This window comes from Daldinia loculata (assembly GCF_022478755.1).
Source record: "Daldinia loculata strain CBS 113971 unplaced genomic scaffold F4817scaffold_51, whole genome shotgun sequence".
Lineage (NCBI taxonomy): Eukaryota > Fungi > Ascomycota > Sordariomycetes > Xylariales > Hypoxylaceae > Daldinia > Daldinia loculata.
This window is the reverse complement of record NW_026054905.1, coordinates 12,893-37,233: the sequence shown is the minus strand read 5'-3', so window position 1 is coordinate 37,233 and position 24,341 is coordinate 12,893. Positions and strand designations below refer to the sequence as shown.

General features: G+C 27.1%; 5 protein-coding genes across 5 annotated transcripts; 4 read left to right on the top strand and 1 right to left on the bottom strand.

The window, feature by feature from the left end:
• The first annotated feature begins 97 nt into the window (after positions 1–97).
• On the top strand, positions 98–2,707 carry F4817DRAFT_346746 (uncharacterized protein). The gene is made up of 6 exons (XM_049304454.1): positions 98–948; positions 1,010–1,168; positions 1,221–1,306; positions 1,360–1,443; positions 1,495–2,017; positions 2,148–2,707. The coding sequence occupies exons 1-6, from the start codon at positions 442–444 to the stop codon at positions 2,478–2,480; spliced, it is 1,692 nt and encodes a 563-aa protein (XP_049156091.1). The 5' UTR covers positions 98–441; the 3' UTR covers positions 2,481–2,707.
• A 183-nt stretch (positions 2,708–2,890) lies between these two features.
• On the bottom strand, positions 2,891–4,711 carry F4817DRAFT_318830 (uncharacterized protein; the record flags this gene model as incomplete). Its single annotated transcript, XM_049300974.1, has 3 exons — positions 2,891–3,027; positions 3,080–3,203; positions 3,878–4,711. 3 exons carry the CDS (start codon positions 4,709–4,711, stop codon positions 2,891–2,893), a joined length of 1,095 nt encoding a protein of 364 aa, XP_049156090.1.
• Positions 4,712–21,339: 16,628 nt separating this feature from the next.
• F4817DRAFT_219618 (KR domain-containing protein) lies at positions 21,340–22,114 on the top strand. Its single transcript, XM_049298794.1, has 2 exons — positions 21,340–21,593; positions 21,641–22,114. The coding sequence occupies exons 1-2, from the start codon at positions 21,510–21,512 to the stop codon at positions 21,941–21,943; spliced, it is 387 nt and encodes a 128-aa protein (XP_049156089.1). The 5' UTR covers positions 21,340–21,509; the 3' UTR covers positions 21,944–22,114.
• On the top strand, positions 21,950–22,800 carry F4817DRAFT_360790 (KR-domain-containing protein; the record flags this gene model as incomplete). Its single annotated transcript, XM_049306325.1, has 2 exons — positions 21,950–22,071; positions 22,110–22,800. 2 exons carry the CDS (start codon positions 21,950–21,952, stop codon positions 22,798–22,800), a joined length of 813 nt encoding a protein of 270 aa, XP_049156088.1.
• A 695-nt stretch (positions 22,801–23,495) lies between these two features.
• On the top strand, positions 23,496–24,329 carry F4817DRAFT_360789 (uncharacterized protein; the record flags this gene model as incomplete). The annotated part of the gene is made up of 1 exon (XM_049306324.1): positions 23,496–24,329. The coding sequence occupies one exon, from the start codon at positions 23,496–23,498 to the stop codon at positions 24,327–24,329; it is 834 nt and encodes a 277-aa protein (XP_049156087.1).
• Between the last annotated feature and the right edge of the window lie 12 nt (positions 24,330–24,341).

The following is a 24,341-nucleotide window of genomic DNA, read 5'->3' as shown; positions in this document are numbered from 1 at the left end:
GAGATGGAGTTGTTACGTAAAGGAGCACATGTGAAGAGGGAGCCCAATCCAGCCCCTTTTGCTTTTGGGATGGCCATTTAAGGTCTAGACGGGCGTGGGAAAACCAAGCCGTTGATTTATAACGCAGGGTCCAGTCAGCACCTGTCTCGGGTTTTTCTTTTCCCTCTTATCAGCCAGGCATGATATTGACAATAGTTAGAAGATCGGCGTCTTTTCACGCCAACAAAGGTATGGACTCGAGGTTGATATTCGCTTGGCAGATGTGGAAGAGAAGATTAATCTTGGATCCCTTGATATTCTTCACTAAATGTCGTGGTCTCTGAGGTTATAGGAGTCTGTACTAAATAGCTTCAAGAGCCATGGACTACCTCGCACTGACCAGTAGTTCGGTTCCTCGGTCCTTTGTCCAAAGCCAGTCGAGGAGCGTCGAGTTACCGCACTATGGCAGATCAAGTTCAGCCCGACATATATTCGCTTCCAACAAGGCCACCTAACTTCGATAGGGTGGACACGTTCTACGTTGCATTCTGCGCAACATGGACGTTTCTCTTGATTCTCGGCATGGTATTTCTAATAGCAAACCGTAGTAATCCGATTCTCAAGGTCCGTGGTATAGGCTTATCTCTTACTGCCATCGCCTTCCTTCACGTGTACTGGATTCTCGCTCAGATTACGTATCCCGTCGGGTTAACTATGCCCATCATAGTCGCTTACACTGTGCAATATTTCTTCATGGGTATTTGGTTTCCTTTAGGTGTTGCCACCTTCCATGCCTCCAATACCCGCTTCTTGTATGGTGCAAAAATGCAGAAGCGATATACGGAATCGGCCGACTTTCAAAAGAAGCCGGGCTGTAATGGAGCAAGTACTTCATGGCTTTGCCGCCTGAGAAACTTGGATTACCCAACGAGGATCTTGATTTATATCGGCCTGGGTATAATAGTCCAGGTATGTTTTACGCTCATTTTCCTCGAAAAACCGAACAACTTAATGCTAAATATTTTGTTAGATTCTTCTTACAGTTGGCATGTGTAGTAAATACCATCCTGCATTCGGTATTGCTGGTACAGGGCTTTCTGACGCCCCGCTCGACGTACATATAGTAGAACTAAGCCGTGGATGGGAGTGGTGGCCAACTGCTCTCTGGCAAGTTATATGGACATGGATAGTGAGTTTATTAAATATATAACTCGGATAGACTCTAATATTAACCTAACTAGATAGCACCCATCATGATATGGAAGGCTTGGGGCATTCGAGATACGCTGGGCTGGCGTTTCCAGACGATAGGATGCTGTCTCTCCAAGTTGGTCGTCTTTGTGTCGCAAATAGGCTTCTTATTTACTAATAATCCCTCAGTCTTCACGCTACACCGCTGTGGCTTATATCGATGTATGTGCCTGCCTTCGCTCCGGTCAATAAGTATTTTTCTTCAAGTGAATGGTAAGCGGCCCGAAATTGGAAGTCGTGATATTAGATTACTGACGAGCGTAGGATTCATCTTTCCGTTACGATGTTTGAAATCTTTGCTGTTTTCGTTCCTTGTTGGTTAGTCCTGAGGCATCGTAGCCTACGCAAGCGGGCAGCCGAGTCAAATGCAATGTGGGACACTGCGTCGCAGACAACCCTTAGAACCTCCACAACTGTGCAATGGAAATCTGCCTCGCATATGGAAAAGGGCCTCGCGCTGGAACTCCTAGACCCAGAAATGGGCGACCGACTATTCACCATGAACGCGCTTGACCACGTATTAAACGAGAATCCGGGTCCGCTACAGGAGTTTTCGGCATTGAGGGATTTCTCAGGAGAGAATATTGCGTTCTTGACACGAGTGGCTTCCTGGAAATCATCATGGCCTGATGCTACAAACGAAGACCAGATTCGCGACGTATTTACTCGTGCGCTGGTTATTTACACAAGCTTCATTAGCCCCCGAGACGCCGAATTCCCCCTAAATCTCTCATCGCAGGATCTCAAGCGCCTTGAATCCATTTTCGAAAGTCCGGCGCGAATATTGGTATGCGCTATTCAAAAAATTATTCTCTCCTTATTCGGGCGTCATAGACACGCACCCCTAAAGCATACCTTCGACCCCTACTCCATCCATCATTGGAAAAATTATTAACTGCTAACAATTACAACTGTAGTGCGGCGAAGCACGTGTTGATCCAGCCACGCCATTTGCGGTCGACGGGTCCGCTAAGGAGCAAGGACGTAGTGGCGATGATTGGATCGAGCTGTCGGAGGTGGCTGGTAGAATACAGTATGCGGGCGAGATATCCGATGCCTTCGATGCTACTGTGTTCGACAGCGCGCAGAAGCATATCAAGTACTTAGTCTTGACTAACACGTGGCCAAAGTTTGTGACCGAGATACAAGAACGGAGGCGTTCTAGCGAGTCGGGGCGCAGCGACCGCACTGGGGGGTCTCACTCGTCACTAGCAAGCCGAATATCAAATTTGATACACTCTATTTTCTGAGTATTATAAAAGGTGGCTTAAATTCTATTAGGGGGCGGTTTCGTTTATTAATACCCAAAAGTTATTAACACCATTTTAGGCGAGTTTGTCATTGAAGCTTAATACATATGAGGCACCGAAAGAGCAGGAAGTTTTTCTAAGATTTATGTTGCTGCTTAAATAGGTACCAAGACTAAGAGTGTTAAGTTAGAATATTCTTCATATAATATATATTCCTAATTCATAAATGGGTATACAACTAGCTTTCATGATTTAAATACATTATCGGTGATGTTGATACTTTTACCTCTAAAAGATTCTGGGGCGTAGCCGGAAGCGGATGAGTTTTCAATAACCTACGACCCCAGCTAGCACAGCACTTAAACTGGAATTTCCATTCGCCATGTTGAAGGTTAAAGTATCTAATATAATTAAAATTGCAAAGGTTTTGGTGTTCCGGACGGAATGGGATTCTCAAGAGCATCTGGCGGCAAGTCGTCATGCCAATATTGGTATATCGACAGAGTAGTACCCGGTGCGGTGCACTCCTCTAAATATTGGTCAGAAGCTAAAATCGTAAGTATGAAATCTATTATTTCAACTTATATTCTGACACTTACAATTTGTATCGCAGGTCATATTAGCCAGTTGAGCCTCGGCGGTGTTTGGGGCCTCCGAAGTCGCGGAGCACAGCGGCGTATTGTGACCTGCTGGCGGGATGGCACGCACAAAGACTGTTGCCAACTACGGCCGCCACAGTAGATCGCAATTTATTTCCCATTTCAAACTCGACTTGTATATATATATATATATATATATATATCTTCGGTGAGTTGCGCTGAATGTCGAGTGCTACTAAAAGACGACAATAAATTCATTGCTCTTACACAGTTTAGAGAGGGCTGGGATTGGGTTTATGAAATTCCGCGGCTGAAGGCTTATTATCCGGCTTACCCCTAATTGATGCGGTGATAGGCAGCTTTACCTGATTGCTGCCCCGGCAGTTAAAATGGAGCTACAATTTGATTTTTCTTAGAGATTGTGCTTTTCACTTCTGTATTTACCATGAAAAGGTGATTGTTACGGTTCGTGCAAGCTATCGACAGCCGAATATGTTCATAGGTACGAGCTTAATGACCCATGCACGATATATCAACAAGGTGGTGGAACGGATGCGCTCTTTCTTAATCATCTATACTTCTTTAGATATAGAAGCAAAACAATTATACGATAGTTCTCGTAAGTTCGATTAAATGTAAACTTTTTATTTAATTTATTTAATACTACCGCTGCGTTTATTGCTGGTAGTATTTGTGTTACCTAGGTAGTTGTAAAGATTTACTCTAAGAAGTAGATACCTAACCTTTAGGTAGGTATGCTAGCATTTGGTTACTGTGATATTAGGCATTACCTGTTACTGGTGAGGCCTGCGTTATACGCGGAACAACTTCCCGTAAAAACGGCATGTCAGGAAAATCCCATCTGTCGAGCTCATCGTCTTCCTTGTCAAGAAACTGATGTATTCCGAGCTTAGCACTCTCCATTTCTGACTCCGGTTCTGACTGCTCCTCCTCCCCCTCTGACTCCGGCTTCCACTCCAGCTCCGGGTCCGGCTCCTCAAACTCTGATGATGCTTTTTTCTCTTGTGGCTTTTCTTCCACATTTTCGTAATAAACGCCCTTCATCTTTTCTGACTCTGTGAAATTCTCCAAATTTACGAGGTATTCCGGATTAAGGTTCTCCAAATAGCAATAGTCATTTTTGCTATTTTTCCGGTTCGATGATCGCTTGACGATAGAACCGTGTTCTCTGTGGAGTAATAAAGACAATAGAGGATTAAATTGCCCATACAAGAGAATTTTTCTAGCGTTGCTGAAGAATAATATATGCTTCTGGATATTCATGTCCTTGAAAACGCGGCAGCGTCTATGTCGACGGCGATTGGTCATCCTCCTTCGTATCATATCCTTAAGCTCCTGTTCTTCTTCATCCATAGGTCTCCAACCGTCATCATAACCTGCGCATGGCTGCAGGTGTATTGCTAAGAGCTGTAATGTAGGCCGGGCTTCTTTGAAGTACTCGAATACGTTCGCCCATCTATCATCCTCTTTAAGTGATTTCTTGGAATACCAACCATTACATGTCTCCTCGTATCCGTACTCGTGACTATTGAATGCAGATAACTCGCTATCCGGTGTGCATAGGTATTCTATAGTTAGATTCTTAACGAATGAGATGTTTTGGGGACCCATTAATTGGAGAAACTTGCACCAATATTCACGGAAGTCACCAATACATACTTTTCTAAAGAATATCGGCAACACTTCATTGCGTGTTTGCCTGCAAGTATGCAGTAAAGCAGTCCGCTTTTCTGGGTGATGGTAGTCAAAGTCGGACCAATACTTTATTAAGAAGTCCTGAAGTTCAAAGCGGTAGTATATAATTTCGTAAATCCGTAACCGAATATCATACGGTAGGGATAGGAAATAGCTTCCATTAACGGATGGGGCCGATTGGATGGTACTGATAGTGGAGGACGGCATAATGTAGGATATAATTACCTATCTAAATAAGGGTCGAGAAAATGATGGCAGTTTAACCAAATTCTTTGGGAAACGTAAATTCGAGAAAGGTATCTGGACGATTTATAACGCGGTAAATATGTAGATGTTGATCCAGAAGATGTGAACACACTTTATGAGAAGACCTATCTGTATGATATTTCAAGTTTGGCGAGTTTAAATTTCTGCATATAAAGGGTTTAACTTGCGATGTCTGGTTCAATTAATATACTAATCAATTACTGTAACAATACAGTTTCAAAGTTTTAATCTTAAGAAAACAACTGTATTATTAGCCATCCGCAAAAAGCCGGTTGTATTTCGTCCCAGCTAAAGAGATATTTAATCCGGATAATGGAATGAGCATAAAGCTAAAATATTGTTGTAAACAATGAATACATGCCTATTCGTTGAAAGAACCTGGAACTGTAGTTCGTAAAACGCGGATAGAAAAGCAAAGAATACACGCGATTGCCCTTTGCAATTACAGACACATATGTAAAGTAAATAATCTAAGCAATATTTACTGGTTTGGGACGGTTATCAGGTCGGCGTATTGGGAATTCATTCTAGTTAGGGGTTTTCGCGATGGTGATGAATTCGTTTACGTCTAGTGAGCGTGCAGGGTATCTAGGTAGAAAATCGAATAGCTAGTCACCTAAGAGTATGTGGAAGACATTTAAACTACCCCTTTCGAGGGAGACAAGGTTAAGATTCCGCGTGACATATGAGATCTTTTCAACCTGCCTATAGTATCCCATGGCTCCACTCAGCTACAGCATTATGTTGCCTACTAGCCTATGTTCTCAACTTGGGCATCTTCAAGAGATTAACAGCTTACAGTGCCAAGAGATGAAGTGTCTCAAGAAACTCGGCAATTACATTGATGTCTATGTGCACAAGAACCTGGCAGCCAAGTTCCTGCAGTTGGGAGTTGGGTCTACTGCCATGACTGATCAGCTTATGAACACACTAGTGAATTATGAAGATGGCAGTAATAGTCCGCGTTACGGTCAATTTGACTATGCCGATGTCTCATCTTATAACTCTGGCCTCTGTGTTGACGGACCTCCAGACAAAAATTCATACCAAAGAATGCAACCCAAGACCTTCGACATCGAGCTTGATACGCAGGCCCAAGGCTTCGAGGACGGAACTTACGATGTCATTTTCTGCTCCATGCTGCGTGTTATACGAGCCCCCACACACATATTTGATAGGATGCTAATTATCAGATCTCCTACACCACATCGGACATGACAATGGCATTGAAGAACTTGAATAAACTACTTCGGCCGTGAGTCAGACTCTTGTTCACGCTGCTGGGAATTGATGTTAGCTAACACTAGCCAGTGGAGGCAAGCTTATTCTATTAGAAAACGTCGGACCCGGTGCTATCCCTACAGGATTCATCTTTGGTCTTCTAGAAAGCTGGTGGTCTGGTATGTGGCTTGTCAAATTGTCGTGATGACTCGGGCTAACAAAAACACCACCAAGGCTCGGAAGAGTACCGTCAAGATAGTCCATGCATGGACAAAAGGCAATGGAATGAACTCCTTCTCAAGACCGGCTTCTCGGGAAGTGAGATAGAGCTAGATGATTTTAAACATCCGATATACCATGCATACAGCGTCATAATCTCGACGAGGCTTCCGCAAACCCCGGCAACAACGGCAGAAAAGACTAGTCTTGTCATCCTTCATGGCCCGGATCAGGCGCAGCAGGTTCAAGCAAATGAAGTCAAGAGCGGTGCCGAGGCCAAAGGCCTATCAGCTCAGCTCGCATCTCTAGACCAGGCCCGGAATATCTCACCAGGTCCAGACACGGTGGTTATCAGTTTACTGGAGCTTCATGACCCCGTGTGGCTTAACATCAGTCCGGAGCTCTTTGGCATTCTTCAAAAACTCCTAACATGTTCACCTCGACTTATTTGGGTAAATAGGGGAGGTGGCTTCCGTTCTCCAGACCCAAATCACCACATCGTCGATGGCTTGCTGAGAGTCTTACAGTCAGAGCTTATAGGAGTCACTCTTGTCTCTCTCGCGCTGGAGACGGATGGATGCATCAACAGCCGCAGAAGGGAATTTATCCTACAGTTAGCAAGGCTGACGGTTATCTCTGAAGAGATAGACATCGAGTACGTTGAGGACCATGGACTGCTCCATATTCCACGTCTCACCTCAGCCAATCGAATGAACACAAGACTTCATGAGCATCAAGTCGCGCATCAGAGGCGACAGGCAACGTTTGGAGGCGGCATTCCACTCCGCCTAGACATTGGCACGCCAGGGCTTCTCAACAGCCTACACTTTGTTGAGGACAACGTTGGGAGTTCTGCCGAGTTGAAGCCATACGAGATTGAGATCCGCGTCATGAGTGCCGGCGTCAGCTTCCGCGGCGTCTTGATCGCCCAGGGCCGGTTGAACCAGCGTACCGCCGGCACAGAATGCGCAGGAATTGTGACAAGATGCGGGGAGCACTGTGAAGACCTCGTCGTAGGCACACGTGTAGCTGCTGTGTGTCTCGATAGCTTCAAGAGCTTCGCCCGTGTTGATTGTCGGTCCGCCGTCCGTATCCCTGACAGCATGTCCTTCTCAACCGCCGCAGCCATCCCATTCAACTTTGCGACTTCCTGGCACTCACTAAAAGAAGTAGCCAGGCTAAGCCCTACAGAGACTGTTCTAATACACAACGGCGCCGGAGCTACAGGGCAAGCTGCCATCCAAGTGGCTCTTCACCTGGGTGCCGTGATATTCACAACCGTCAGCACCGAGAAGAAGAAGCAATTCCTCATAGACCGCTATAGGATCCCAGCTGGACACATATTCTCAAGCCGCGAGATAGCCTTCTGCAGCGGCATCAAACGACTTACAGGGGGTGCTGGAGCGGATGTCATTCTCAACTCCCTCTGTGGAGAGGGCCTAGCAGCATCCTGGGAGTGCATTGCACCTTATGGCCGATTTATTGAGCTGGGAAAGAAAGACATTACTTGTCACAGCAAATTAACAATGTCTTCCTTTGAGAAGAATGTCACGTTCAGAGCTGTCGATATTCTTGCCATGAGCTTGGAGCGGCTGCAGGTTGTTCGCAACGCCATGGTAAATGTCTTATGCTAGAAAATACGATATATAAGTTATAATTATATATTAACTTAATCTACTAACTATATAAATAAAAAAAAAAGTTTTTTTTATATATATATTTTATGTTAAAATATTATATATTATATTTAAAAATAATTTTTTAACCATTTATTTTAACATTTTTATTTAAAATTTATTAAAAAAATTAATATTGGTTTTAAATTATTTATTATATATTTTAAACTTTAACGTTACTTTTAATTATTAATTTTTTACTTTTTTTAAGCATAATATATTATACTTTCGTAAATTAAATACTTAAATAATTTTATTTATATTTTTTTTTTAATTTTATATTTTTACAGTTTTAATATTTTCGTTAATTTTATAACTTTAATATATTTCCATTAATTTTATTATTTTAATATTTTTATTAACTTTTTAAAACATTTTTATTAATATTTTATATCGTTTAATATTTTTATTTTATTATTAATTTTAAATAACTTTAATAATTTTTTTTTTTCGTTTTAAACATAATTACCAAATATCGAAATAAATTTTAATATTTTTCGAAACCTTTAAAAAATCTTTCGAAAAAATAGTTTAATTAAACCGTTTATTATTATTTAACTTATTAAAATATATTTTAATTATATTATTTTTTTTACTATTTTTTTTTAATAAAATATTATTAAATATTAATATATTTAATTTTATTATAATTTTTTAAATTTTTAATTAATATAATAATATTTTAATTATTATAATAAATAATAATTATATAAAATTTAATTTTAATTATAATATTATTTTTATTTTTTTTTAAATTTATATTAAATTTTTTAAATAATTTTTAAAATTAAATAATTTTTTTAATAATTTATATTTAACTTATATACTTAATTTTATAAAATAATAACGTTATATTAATTTAACGTTTTAATAATTAATTAATTGTTTTATTATTAAAATTAAATACATAATTAAAAATAAATTTCCAAATATTAATATTATTGGTTTAATTAACATTAAAATATTTTATAAAAAATTTTAATTTATCGTAATATATTAAATATAAATTTTTAATACTTTATAAATAACAAAAAATCTTTTTTATAACTTATTAATATTTTAATATAAAATTTATTAAATATTTATTAATATATGATATTATATAAATAATATTAAATTTTATATTTATTATTAAATATATTAATAAATTTATAATAAATTAATATTATTATTTATTATTTTTAAAGTAAATATAACTTTTTTCGATTTATTATAACTTTAAAACGTTTATTAAAATATTAATTATTTTATAATTTTTTATATTATATAATATAAATATTTTATTAATATAACTTTATTAATTTAAATAAATAATTCGATTTTTTTTATATTTTTTAATTTTAATACTTAAATAATATTAATAAAAACTTAAATTTATTATTTAAAAATATTTATTAAATATTATTTTAACTTTATTTATAACTTATATATTTTTTTTAATTATAAATAAATTATTTACATAAATTATTATATAAATATTAATTTTAATATTAATAAAAATACTACAATTAACGCTAATAAATTAAAAACCAAAAATTTTTAAATAATTATTTAAAGTTTTAAATTAAACTTTAAAAATTTATTTTAAATTATATAAAGCTTTTTTTAATTTATATATTTTATCGAAATTATTATTAAATTTATTAAATTATTTAACATATATTTTTTTTTTATTATAAAAAAAAACTATTTTTACGTTTATTTATTTAATTTTAAAATTTTTAACCGCTATTATTAAAAATAACATTTTATAATTTATAAATTTTATAATTAAAATAAACGTCTCGAAATAATTTACTTTTTTTATTTATTTAAAACCTTTAATTATTTATTATATTTTATATTTAATAATTTTATTATTAAATTCGCGTTTTAATTTAAAAATTTACTTACTTTTAAAAATATTTATACCATTTATAATATTTACTAAAATTTATATTTTATTTATTATTAAAAATTAAAATTTAATTTTTATAATAAATTTTTATTTAAATTAAAAATAATTTTATTACGCTTTTATTAATATTATTAACTTTTTATTTCCTTTTATTATTTTTATATTAATAATTAATATTAATAAAATATATAATATAAACACTTAATTTTTAAATTTAATTATTTTATTTTTTAATAAATATTATAATTTAAAATAACCAATAATATTTATATTAAAATTTAAATTAAAAAAAATGTCCAAAATATTTTTTATTAATTAAATATACAATAGTTTTTATAATTAAATTATATTATTTTAATTAATATTAAAAATAATTTAACAATATCGTTTTATTAATAAAAACTTTATAAAATTATTTATTAATTTTTTATTTTAAATATTAATTTAAATATTTATAAATACCATTATAAAAATTACACTTTTTTTAACATTAAAATAATAATTTTATAAAATTACATTTATAACAATTCCCGTTTTAATTAATATTTTATAAATAAAATTATTTTAATACTTTAAAAATATACTTTTTATTACTTTTTTATTTAACTTTTTACGTTTTTTTAATAATAATAAATATTAAATTTTAATATTAATAATTTTAATATAAACAATATTAAATTTTTATTTATATATTATTTAAAATAATATTATATGTAAAATATTATAAAAATTTTTATTCCATAAATAATTAATAATTTATAACATTTTAAACCAATATTACTTTAAAATATTCCTTTTTATTATCGTTAATAATAACTTATTTTTAATCGTAATATTTAAACTTTTAATTATATCATTATTTTAATATTATTTAATAAAAACTTATTAAAATTAAATATTATACCATAATATTTAATCTTTAACATTTTTCGTTAAAAACTTACCGTTTTTATTAAAATAAATAATTATACATTTACATTTTTAAACTTTATATTTTTAAAACAATTTAATAAATTAATTAATATACTTTTAAACCTTTTATCAATTATTTATAAAATAAATATTATTAACGTAAAAATAACTATTAATTATTATAAATTAATATTATTTACTTTTATACTTTATAATATAAAAAAATTTATATATATTTGCAAAAATAACATTTTTTATATATTTACTTTATAATAATTTATTTTTATAAAATCTTTCTCGCATTTTTCCACATATATAAACTTTACAAATATAATATTTTTATACATCGGTTATTTTTTAAACAATATTTTTAAATTTTAATAATAATTATTCGTTAAAATATCCCATTTTTTTATATTAAAATTTTATTTTAAAATTAACGTTATATATTAAAAACGTTAATTATACATTACCATAAATTTTAAACGTAAGAAAATTACCAAAACATTATTTATATATTATAAATATAAAATTACTTAAAAACATAATTTTATAAAAATCTTATTATAATATTATTTATACTTTACAATTAAATAATTAAATAATAAAAATTAAATTTACTTTTAAATTTAAAACATAAAATATATTAATAAAATTAACTTATATTAGTTTTTTTTTAATATTACACTTTTCTTTAATAATACTTTTATTAAATATTAAAATTTTAAAATTTTTAATACCGTTAATAATATAATTATTTAAAAATAAAATAAAATTAAAAAAAATAAATTTTTATTAATTAAAAATAACATATTAACCGCATTTTAAATTAAATACTTAAACGTTTATTAATAAATAATTTTTTAACGCCATTATATTAAATTATTCTTTCGTTTAAATAATTTAAAAACTTTTTTTTATATATTAAAAACGTTATAAAACTTTTATCTTTAAATTTTAAACTTTTTTTATTAAATTTCTTATCTTTTTTTAATTTTAAATATAAATTTTAACATTTAACATTTAAATAATATAACTTTTTATAATAATTATATTTTTTAACTTTTTTTATTACCGTTTTTTTTTATTTATTAATATTTTAATATTAATACATTTTTTCCCACATTTTTTTTACATTTTAACCATTATAATTAACATATTTTTACTTAATTAATCGTTTATTTTTTAACAATTTTCTTTTAACATTTATTAAATATATAACATCCGTAAATTTAAAAAATTTCGCCGTATAAAAAATTTAAAAAATTTAAAACCAAATATAATAACGGTTATTTAATTTTCAAATAAAATATATAATAAAATAATTAATAAACAATTTATATTTTAAACCCATTTTAATATATTTTTTTTTAAATATTTAATATTTGTTTTTTAAAAAATTTAAACATTTTTAAAATTATTTAACTTAACGTTTTTTTAACATTTAACCAATTAAAATAATAATAAAACTTTTTTTTTATTAAACTTTTTTTTAATTTATTTTAAGTAATTTTAAATTAAAGTTTTAAATTTTTTTGGTTTATAAAGTTATATTTTTTTAATTACACCACCCCTTTAATGTTAATAAATACGTACGTATAATAAAGTAATAAATAAGGTAATTAAAATAATAATGGTGTTAAAACTGGTATATTAATAATATTTAAAAAAGAGAAATTATTTATAAGGTTATGCCGAAAACATGGCTTATTTATATGCGTATACCTTTTTTTTATTATAAGAAAAAAGCTTTTCTTTTAATTATTATATTTTAATTATTATATAACCATTACTTATTTTATTTTTTTTTCGCAATTAATTAATTGCAAAACTTTTTGTTGGTTAATTTCTTTTATTACTTTATAATTTTTTTTTTTACCTATCCTTTTAATTTTAAATTAATTTGGTTATTTTTTACCAATATTTACATAATTTTATTTAATAAAGCTTTTATTATTATATCAACCGGATTATATTTATTATAAATTTAACGGATGTTATTAATTTTTTAATTTTTGTATAATTATTATAAAACCATAAAATTAATTATTAACTTTTTTTTATTAATATTATCTATTTAAATAAAGCATTAATATAATAAAAAAAAGTTGGTGTATAAAACGAAAAAAACTTTAAAAAGGCTTATTCGGTTAAAGATTATATTAATTGTGTTATAGATAACGTAACTTATATTAAACCTTTACACCATGTTATAAATTTTGTTTATAAACACGTTATAAGTAATTTATTTACATTTAATAAATAATTAATAAATAATATTACTTATAACGTACATTTTATTATTATAATTTATAGGTTTTTTATTATTAAATATAACAATATAATAAATTTAAAAACTTATATTTTAATTATTAACAAATAATCCATTTACAAAAATATATAAACGTAAATTTTATAAGTTTAACTCGATAAAATTAAAACCTTAATCTTTATATTTTATTTACCATTTAATTTACGCGTTTAATGCTTTTGTTTTTTTTAAACCAGGTTTTACATATTATATTATTGTAAAATAATTAAAAGTTGCCTCGGGTTAATAAATAAATGTAATATAAACGCCTTTTACTCGTTATTTCACGTAACGTTTTATTATATTAAGTGTTTTTAAATTTAATAGTTCCAACTTTTCAGCTTATCTTTTTTAAGTGGTAGTAATTATCTTTTTATAAATTATAATGCGTGATTTATTAAAATTTTTAATTATTTTTACCTTTAATATTTTTTACGGTTTCGTTTTAATGTTTATTTTCGTAAAAGCTTTATTTTTTTCGGTTAAAAACTTTATAATACCAACATTTAATATATTATTTATTTAAAAGCTTATAAAAGCAATATTAAGTTAATTAATTGACCTTATTTAACTGCGTTTTATTTATCTTATGTATACTAGTCGTGTCTTTTATCCCGTAAAAATGAAAGCCTTTTAACTAAATACATTTATCTGTTACTTAATTATTCTAGTTTATTTTTCACAGCTTATAATATTAAATAATCGGTTAAAATCCGTAATTAATAAATATAAATTAAAAGTTAAAAAAGTTATACTTAACTTTTTTTAATAATATTTAAAATAAGTTTTAAACTAATATATACTTAATTTTATTAATTTATATAAAAGTTTAATTATTTGTAATAATATTTTTTTAAAGTATTTTCTTTTTAATTTTAAAAAAAAATATATATATATTATCTTTTACATAAAAGTTTTAAACTATATATAAATTATAGTAATATTTTAAATTATTACTTTTATATTTTACCGTTTTAAAATAAATATTAATATAAATATTAAGCATTAATTAACGCGTTAAATTATAAAAACGTATATTATAATAAACTTTTTGTTAAAATTTCCGTATTTTTATACTATAAATTAAGATTTTTTATATAATATTAACATATTTTTACCTTTAACTTTTTAAATTATACAAAACTTAAAAATAATTACGCTTTAATAAATTATTTTATTATACATTTTAAACCGTAAAATGCCATTAATAAATAAAACATTTAATTCTTTTATATTAAAAGTTTTATATAACTTTTTTAAAATAACTATTTTTTTATTTAATCTTAATTTTAAAATAAAAGCATAATTATTTTTTTTTTTATATTAATATATATTATATTTATAAAAAATACGTTTAAATTTTTATTAAAAATAACTTTATAATTAACCGAATTAAATTATAATAATAATAGCAATAATTTAATTTTAAAATTCGTTTTTAATTATATATATAACTTAACGTATATATTATAAAATATAAAAATATTTCCTAACATATTTAAAGTAATTATTACGTTTTTATTTATAATCGTAATAACTTTATACAATCTTTTCCATTTACTTTTTTTATAATAAATTAATATATTATTACCAATTAATAATAATATTAATAACGTTTTTAACATATTAAATTTATTTTATATATTTAAAACGTTACAAATAGTTTTTTATACTTTAACTTTTTTTACTTTAATTATAGTTTTTTATATTATTTAAACCTTTTATAATTATAATAATATAAAAAATAAATTTATATTAATTTTAAAATAAACATTAAATATTAATAATATAAATATAAAACTATTAAAATTTACCATATTGTTAATAACTTTAATTACCATTTATAAATAAATTTTTTTTAATTTTTATACTTTTTTAAAAATAATTTCGTATATTTTTTAAATTAAGCTATAATATTTTTCGATTTTATCAATAAATTAATATACTTTAATTAATATTTAATTACAAATAATACTTATAAAACAGGTTTTATTGTAAAACTTAACGTTATTAAAATTAATACTTATATCGTAATTAATAACATTAAATAAACTAAAATAAATATCGATTTAATATTATTTTAATATTTCTTAAGTTTTTTTTATAAAAATATTACGCATAAACCGGGCCGTTTAAAATTTTATTATTACATTAACCATATAAAAGATTGGTTTTTTTTCTAAATATATAATATTAACAATTATTTTATAGTTAAAATTTATATCGAGATTTTTTAAACTAAACTTAAAACATTATAATATTTTACCTTTAATTTAATAATAATAGTAAAATTTATTAATTTTTTTAAAATTTTTAAAGTTTATTTTATATTTTACTTTATTAAAAAAATTGTAAAATTTATTAATAAATGGATAATTAAAACGTATATATAAACGGCATAATTTTATTTTTATAAAATAAATAATATTGTTAAATTAAAATTATAAATATTTTTATTTTTACATAACTTAAATTATTATACCATTTTTACCAATTAATTAATTGGTAATATTATTAAGGTATACCTTTAAACGGTTTATATTTTTAATAAAAAAAAAATAAAATATTAATTTCTATTATATAAAAATTTACTTTATTAAATAAAATATTAATAGTCATAATTTTTAATAATTTAATAAATAAGCCGTTTTTAAAATATATATTTATTTTACCGGCGCGGCTAATATTTAAATCGTTACAATATTTTAGGTTTTTATTGGCAAAAGTTTAATATTATCTTTTATTTATTATTAATACACATATTATTTCTATATTTAATATAATACTTTAAAATATATTTTTCGCATATCGGTTAAAAATAAAAGTAATATTAACGTTAAATTTATTATTATATTTTTTATTAAATAACAGTTGCGGATTAAATTAATATTAAAATAATTGGTTATAAAAATAAATTATAATTATATATTATTTATTTAATTTTTCTTCTTTTTTAATAAATTCCTTAAATTCTTTTAAATTAAATTTATTAACACTTTTATAACCGGTTAAAAACGTCGAATAATTTTCCTTTACTTAACCTTTTTTAACCTTTTATTATATTTTAATTTCTTTACATTCCTTTTTTAAATATTTAATAAATTAATATTTTTTTTTTTATATATTTAACAATAATATTTCTAATATTTAATCGATTTTTAATAAAAATTATATTTATTTTTTTTATTATTATAATAATATTTGCAATTGATATAATATTTGCAATTAATATAATATTAATTAATATTATATTTGTTATTATTGTTATTTTTATTATTAATATTAATTATATATTGGCGCGTTTTTTTAAAATTTTTGAAAATATCGATAAATATTTGGAATTTATTTGCCAAATTTTTAAACTAATATAATAAAATAAATAAAATATATTATAATTATAAAATATTACGATATATTTTATAAATAATTGTAATAAATTATTATTTTTTTTTAAAATTTAGTTTAAAAATACGTTAATATAATAATAATTTATTAAATATAATTTTTAATATTTTTAAGTTTAATTTACCTTTATTTTTTTTTTTGGCTTTAATATTAAAAAAAATAATAATTATTTAATTTTAATAATATTATATTTTATTTTATTTTATATTAAAATATTATTCTATGGTTAAATATATATTTGTAAAATACTAATATTAAAATATGTTATAAAAGAAATAAATTATTACTTTCTTTTTAAAAATAATAAAAAATACAGTATAAAATTAGGTTTATTAAATTTCTATTATATAATATACGTTTAAAAAAAATTAAAACTTATTTTTTAAAATATTATATACTTTACCCGTATAATTATTCTTATTATTTTAAACCTTTTTAAAATAATTTATAATAATTAAAAAGTATATTTTATTAAAAATTTATATTAAAAAAATGTTATAATAAATCTAGCCACTTTAATTGGTAATAAATATAAAAGCTTATTTTAATAAATTATTTACTGGTAAAAATAATAAAGTTATTTAAAAGGAAAAACCGTAACTTTTTATTAATTAATTTTTTTTACTTAATTTAACGTTTGGTAAAACCATTAGTATTATATATAAATTACCCGGTAATAATTTAAAAAGTTTAAATACATTTTTTAAAACTAATTAATTAAACTATTTTTTTTATATTAAACCATTATTATATTTAAGGTTATATTTTAAATTATATTTTTATTAATTTATATTTAAAAAAGTATAAAAGTAAACGTTATTTAAAATAGTTTAAAAAGGTATAATTATCTTTTATAAAACTGGGAAAAAAAAGGAGAAATTAATTAACGCTTAAAAATTATTTTAATTGTTTTATTAAAAAAAAAAAAAGGAAATCTGGTAAAACTTAAATGTTTATTAAAAAAAGGGTTATGTAACAAATTTTTATAATTAAATAAACGATAAAATATAAAATATTGATAATAAATTGTTAAAGGTAAAAAAAAAAGGTAAAATCATTTATAAAATAAATAATGTATATTATAAATAAAATGGAGATATTTCGGTAAAAGTGGTAAACGAAAGTAAGTTTTGTTTTACGTGCGTTATTGTATATATTAACGTTTATAAGTTAAAAATTATTAATTATTATTATTATAACGTGGTATACGTACGCGTAAATACTTATACGTTAAGGTAAATTAATCTTTTTTTAATATTATATATTAATATTTTTTATACCAACGTATTAAATTACTTTTTTATAACAACTTTTAATTTATCGAAATTTTATATTAATAACTTACGTAATATTATAAAATTAACAAATACTTTCGAGTAATTAACGTTATATTTTTTTATATAAATATTTTTTTATATTAACGTATTTTATAATATCGATTATAATTATTTTAATATAACTTTAAAATTATTTACCGTAAAACTTTTAAAATATTTTTAATACTCGTTTATTATTTTTTTAATTGTGTAAATATACAACTTATTCCTATCGGTAATTTCGAGGTTTATTAATACCATTAATATTTAAATTACTTTTTGTTTAAAAATAGTTATTTAAAAATTAATTAACTTTTATTTTACGGTTATATAATCGAATTATTGTATAAAAAATATATATTAATTAGAAATAAAAAATAATAAATCTTTTAACTCGTTTATATTTTTTATTTTAATTAAATTAATTATTATAACATAAGTTTACATTTACGTTAAACTTTTTAATTATAATATTATAAAATATATAAACTATATAAAAAATAAAAATGCGAAAAATAATAAGTTTAAATTGCGATATAATAATAAAAATTTAAAAAAATTACGTAATAATGTAAAGTAATAATTTATTATAAATAAAACAAAAATATTTTAATAAAAAATTAAGTATTATTATTGCGTATATTGTTACAATAAAGTTTTCCGGATTATCGTAATAGTGATTTTTTTAATTTTATTAATTTATATTATTATTATTTAACAACATTAATTAATATTAATAAATACGTACGTATAATAAAACAATAAATAAAGTAACTAAAATAATAATAATGTTAAAATTAATATATTAATAATATTTAAAAAAAAAAAACTATTTATAAAGTTATATTAAAAACATAACTTATTTATATACGTATACCTTTTTTTTATTATAAAAAAAGAATTTTCCTTTTAATCATTATGTTTTAATCATTATACAACCATTACTTAACCAATTATAACTTATATAACTTTTTTAAAAAAATATTAAAACTTTAGTTTAAAATTACTTTAAATATATATTTATTAAAAATTGTTTTTGTTTTTTAAAAATATTGTTAAATTAATAAAATTATTAAAAATAACGATATTAACGCGTTTTTATATTTATATAATAAATAATAATTAATTATATAATTAAATTAATTTTATTATTAAATTTATTGATTAAATTTATACGTTTTAAGTTTTTTAAAACGTTAAAAATGGTTATAACGGTTGTAACGCGTTAACCGTAATATTAATTATAATATTAATTATAATGTAATAATTGCAATATGTAATAAAATTGTATAAGTAAAAAAAAAAAGTTAAAAAAGTTTAAACAATTAAATAATAACTTTTAAAGTATTTTATATGTGGTTATAAATGTTATAAATATTATAATATTAATAAAAATAATTAATATTAACCGTAACACCGGGCATAATACCGGTTATAACATACGTTATAAAGTTTAATATATAAAAAAGTAATGTTATATAAATATATAAAAAAACAGGAAAGTTTAAATAACATTAATAATAAATTAAAGTTAAAATAAAAAACGTTTTTTTATATATATAATATTAAATATAATATTATAATGTTATAATATTAATTATAATGTTTTAAAAATTAAATAATTTTTAACGTTTTAATTTAATATATAAAAACGTAACGTTATATGCGTATATAAAAAAGTTAAAAAAATAAATTAAATATATTATTAATTCCGAATTATTTTAATTAAAATTATTTTATACGTTATTATAATATTTTAAAACATTATAAATATAATTTTTTTTTTATTTACCATTAAATTAAAAAATAAATTATATTTAAGTTTAAATAAATTTTAAACATAAATTCGTTAAAATTTCCACACATGTTTTATAAATATAAACACACGGGTTAAACGTTACGTGGCGTTTATAACGTTTAATAAACGGGTAAAACCCGTTTTAACGAATTTAAATTTAAAAACTAAAATAATTTTTAACTTATAAAAATAGTTTAATTATTATATTTTTAAATTTCGTTATTTATTTTAATATATCAAAAAAAATATTTTTTAAAAATATAATAACTTTACGTTAAACAATAATTTATTATAATTGTAAATATTTAAAAATTTTTTTAATAATATTAAATATTTATTTATTTATATAATTATATTTATTATATATTTTTATAATTATTTTTATAATTTTACATTATTTATAATAATCGTTATAATTTATTAATTAAAAAAAATAATTAAATTTAACGTTATTTATTTAAACGTTAAAAATATTTATTAATTATAAAATAATATTATTTTTTTAACATTAATATTTCCGCTTTTATTATTATTATTAACATTATTAAATAATACTTTTTAATTAATTATATTAAATATTATTAATTTATAAATATAATAATATTATTATTATAATAAATTAAAAAAAATTAAATTTTATTAATATATTAAAATTTTTATTTATATTTTACCATTTATAATTTATTTTAAAATAACATTATTAACTTTAATTTATAAAATTTTAATAATAACTTTAAAAATGTTTTATTTATTTAATACGGAAAAAATTATTAACGTTTTTTTAATCGTAATATCGTTTTTTTTATTATATTAAAAGTTAAAAATTTTCCTTTATTATTAACATTTTTATTTTAAAAGTTATATTATTTTTTATTTTATAATTTTTTTATAATATTTATTAAATTTAAATAATATTTAATAATTAACGTTTATAATTTAATAAATATTTAAATAAAACGTTTATAAATAATTTTTTTAAAATTTTCATTATAATCTATAATATTTAAAATTAATATTTATAATTAATTAAAATATTAAAATTTATAATTTTATTAAAATATAATTATCGTTTTTTTTAAAAATAAAATTTTATTAAAACGGCCGCTTGCAAGCTCGCGGGCCGTTTTTACGTGCGCGCAAGCGCGCACGTGATATCTTTCCGAAGGCGCGTTCGCGCTCCGCGCGCGCGCGCAATTACCGCGTATTTTTTACGTAATTACCTTATCATTTACTTATCAATTACCTTATCAATTACCTTATCAATTAAAAAAGTTTAAACGTAATATTTTTTCGGAAAAATTATAATAAACTTAAAATTTAAAATTATTTATATTTAATTTAATTTATTATTAAATATTAATATTATTTTAATTTAATAATTTTTTTAATTATTTAAAATTATTTTAAATTAATTTATTTTAATTTATATATAAAATATTTATTTTATTAACGTAAATTTTAAACTTATAATTTATTAAAAAATATAATATATAAACTATAATTATATATTAACTTAATTTACCAATTATATAAATAAAAAAGAAATTTTTTTTTATATATATATTCCATGCTAAAATACCATATATTATACCTAAAAATAGTCTTTTAACCACTCATTTTAACATCTTGCCTCTTGTCGAAAGCGGTTTTCTCCAACCAGCGGAGCCTCTCCAGGTATATGGCGTTTCTGAAATGGAAAATTCCTTCCGTACCATACAGAGCAGAGACAATATGGGCAAGGTTGTGGTTGAGTTTAAGCCGGACGATACGGTTAACGTAAGTTGCATTCCGGCATGGCCCAAGCAATTGCTAATAGCTTTTAGGTTGTTCTAGACGTAAAGCCAAACTTCCAATTTAACACCGATGCGACATACATCATCGCCGGCGGCCTTGGAGGTCTAGGTCGAAGCGTCTCGCGCTGGTTCGTCGAGCGTGGTGCCCGGCATCTCATCCTCCTGTCACGATCCGGCGCCAAGTCCACTGAGGCCCAAGAACTCGTCGCCGAGCTAACCAGCAGCAGAACTCAAGTGAAGACCCCAGCCTGTGATATTGCTGACCGAAAGGCACTCAGGCTTGCGTTGGACGAGTGCCTTAGAGATATGCCTGTCGTCCGGGGTTGTATCTAGTCATCAATGGTCCTTCGAGACGGCATGTTTGAGGGCATGACTTTTGAGTCGTGGCAGGAATCGACGCTGCCAAAGATCCAAGAGTCTTGGAACTTGCATTCCTTGCTTCCAGATGGCATGGAATTTTTGTGCTCTTCTCCTCCATCTCCGCCATCATCGGCAACAGAGGCCAGTCCAACTACGCCGCGGGCAACACATTCAAAAACGCCCTCGCGCAGTACCGCGTATCCAAGGGCGAGCGAGCTGCGTCCATCAACCTCGGCCTCTTTCTCTCGGCTGGCGTCCTCAGCGGAGACAAGTCGTTGCTGGAAAAGTTCTGCGCCAGGTCCTTTTTCAACCCCATGACCGAGCCGCAGCTCTTTGCGCTGCTGGACTACTACTGCAACCCGGCAGAGTCTTATGTCAATTCCCTGGATTGCCAGACCATTGTACACGACGCCGCCGCTGATCAGCCAAACACGGATGTTGCGTACTGGCTCACAAAGCCGTCGTTCCGACAAATCCTCACTAAAATGTCAAATGGAGGCGCCGGCACAGCTTCCTCGGATGTGGTCAACTTTGAGAAGGTATTCGCCGCTGCATCGTCGCTCACAGAGGCTAGTGCTGCCGTGACGAAGGCACTCATAAAGAAGCTAGCCGATACACTCTCCCTGCCAGAAGAGGAGCTCAATGCTTCCCAGCCGATGCACAGCTACGGCGTGGACTCGCTTGTGGCTGTTGATCTGCGCAGCTGGTTTGCAAAGGAGCTTCAGGTCGACTTTGCCATCTTTCACATTCTAGGGAGCACTTCTATTGCAGGTGTGAGTTCTTTGGCCGCAGCAAGGAGCAAGTATTGTAAGGCAGAGTGGACGGAATAGAAAGAAAATTACAAGATGGAAACAATTGCAGAGAAACGTTTTATCACATAGTCGATAGGTGACGGGAAAATTATGTTTTCTTGTAACCCGTATTCCGTACGGAAAGGTAATTGTTGGCGCCAAGGCTATATCACGTGCCTATTACGGATCCGTACGCCTCGCCGCACGGGGGGACGGCCGGGCGCTCGGGGTCATGTGATATGGCCTTGGGTAAGCTCAAGGCTATTGTGCATCGCCGACGTAGAGGTGCCTCCTGTATGTATATAATAGGTTATAGGTTTTACATCGAGTCTTTTTTTGGATTAATTGGGTATAGTGCATCCGCCGCTTTTTCCTCAGGTTCGACTCAGCCATGTCTCCGGAGGCGCTGGATTTATGCAAGGTTTATGCGATACCTTAAGTATCTCCTAACTTATACGAGGAGTACGAATAAAACGGACCTCTGATGAAAAACGGTAAGGTCGAGAGACAAGTTTGGCAAATGTGTAGGCCTGTAGACATAATTGACCTTGTGCGGTTTTTGGCCATATCTGAATCCGTCCTCTACTCAGGGTATACTGGGTGTCCATGGACTCGGTAGCGTAGGTGTAGGTACCTATATAAGAAACCAGAATATCTTCTAACTGCTTCAACTAGGTTAGGTACCTCTTAGGTAGTTATCTGGGAAGAATAATATTTCATCGCAGATCTCCAATATGACACTCGTGAATATCCTTTTTTTAATGCTACCTTTTTCTATGGCTCATTCATGGGTTGAACGACTAAGGCTTCTTGACCTAAATGGAACTATGGTCGGAAATGAAGGCTTCATTCGCGGCGCTATGTCACGATATGACGCAACATTTAATGACTTAAAGCAACAATATTTGCTTCCGCCTCCCGGTCGAGACGAAAGCTTAGGAATCCTTCCTTCTGATCCCATTTGTCGGGATACCCAACAGACAGTTGATCAATTCAACGTTGCATTCCCTCCACTACAGGCCCGACCGGGCGACTTTGTGGCTTTACAATACCAGGAAAACGGCCATGTCACCCTCCTTAACAACACACCACAAAAGCCTGAAAGTTCTACTGTGTTCATCTACGGTACTTCATTTCCCATTCAAGATGAACGTCTTCTATCTGTTCATCGTGTCTGGAATGCTGAAGGAACAGGAGGAGATAGAAGGGGTACATTGCTGGCCACTCGACCTTTTGATGATGGGAGATGCTACCAAATTAACAGCGGGCCAATCTCTTCGCAGCGCCAGAGAACGTATTCTAAAGTCGCAATGCGCCCCCAAGGAGCCGATCTCTGGTGCCAGAACGATTTGCGACTTCCTATGGACATCTATGATAACTACACCTTGTACTGGGTTTGGGAATGGCCCACCATCCCTACCAACACGACACCCCAGGGGCGTATGGAAGTCTATACAAGTTGTATGGATATTTGGGTTCTGCCGGGAATTCAGGATGGAGCTGTAACGTTTGAAAAGGGTCAGGATTTGAACTTCGCTGGAATCGAGGAGCAGATGCTTTCAAGTTAAGTTTAGTAAAGA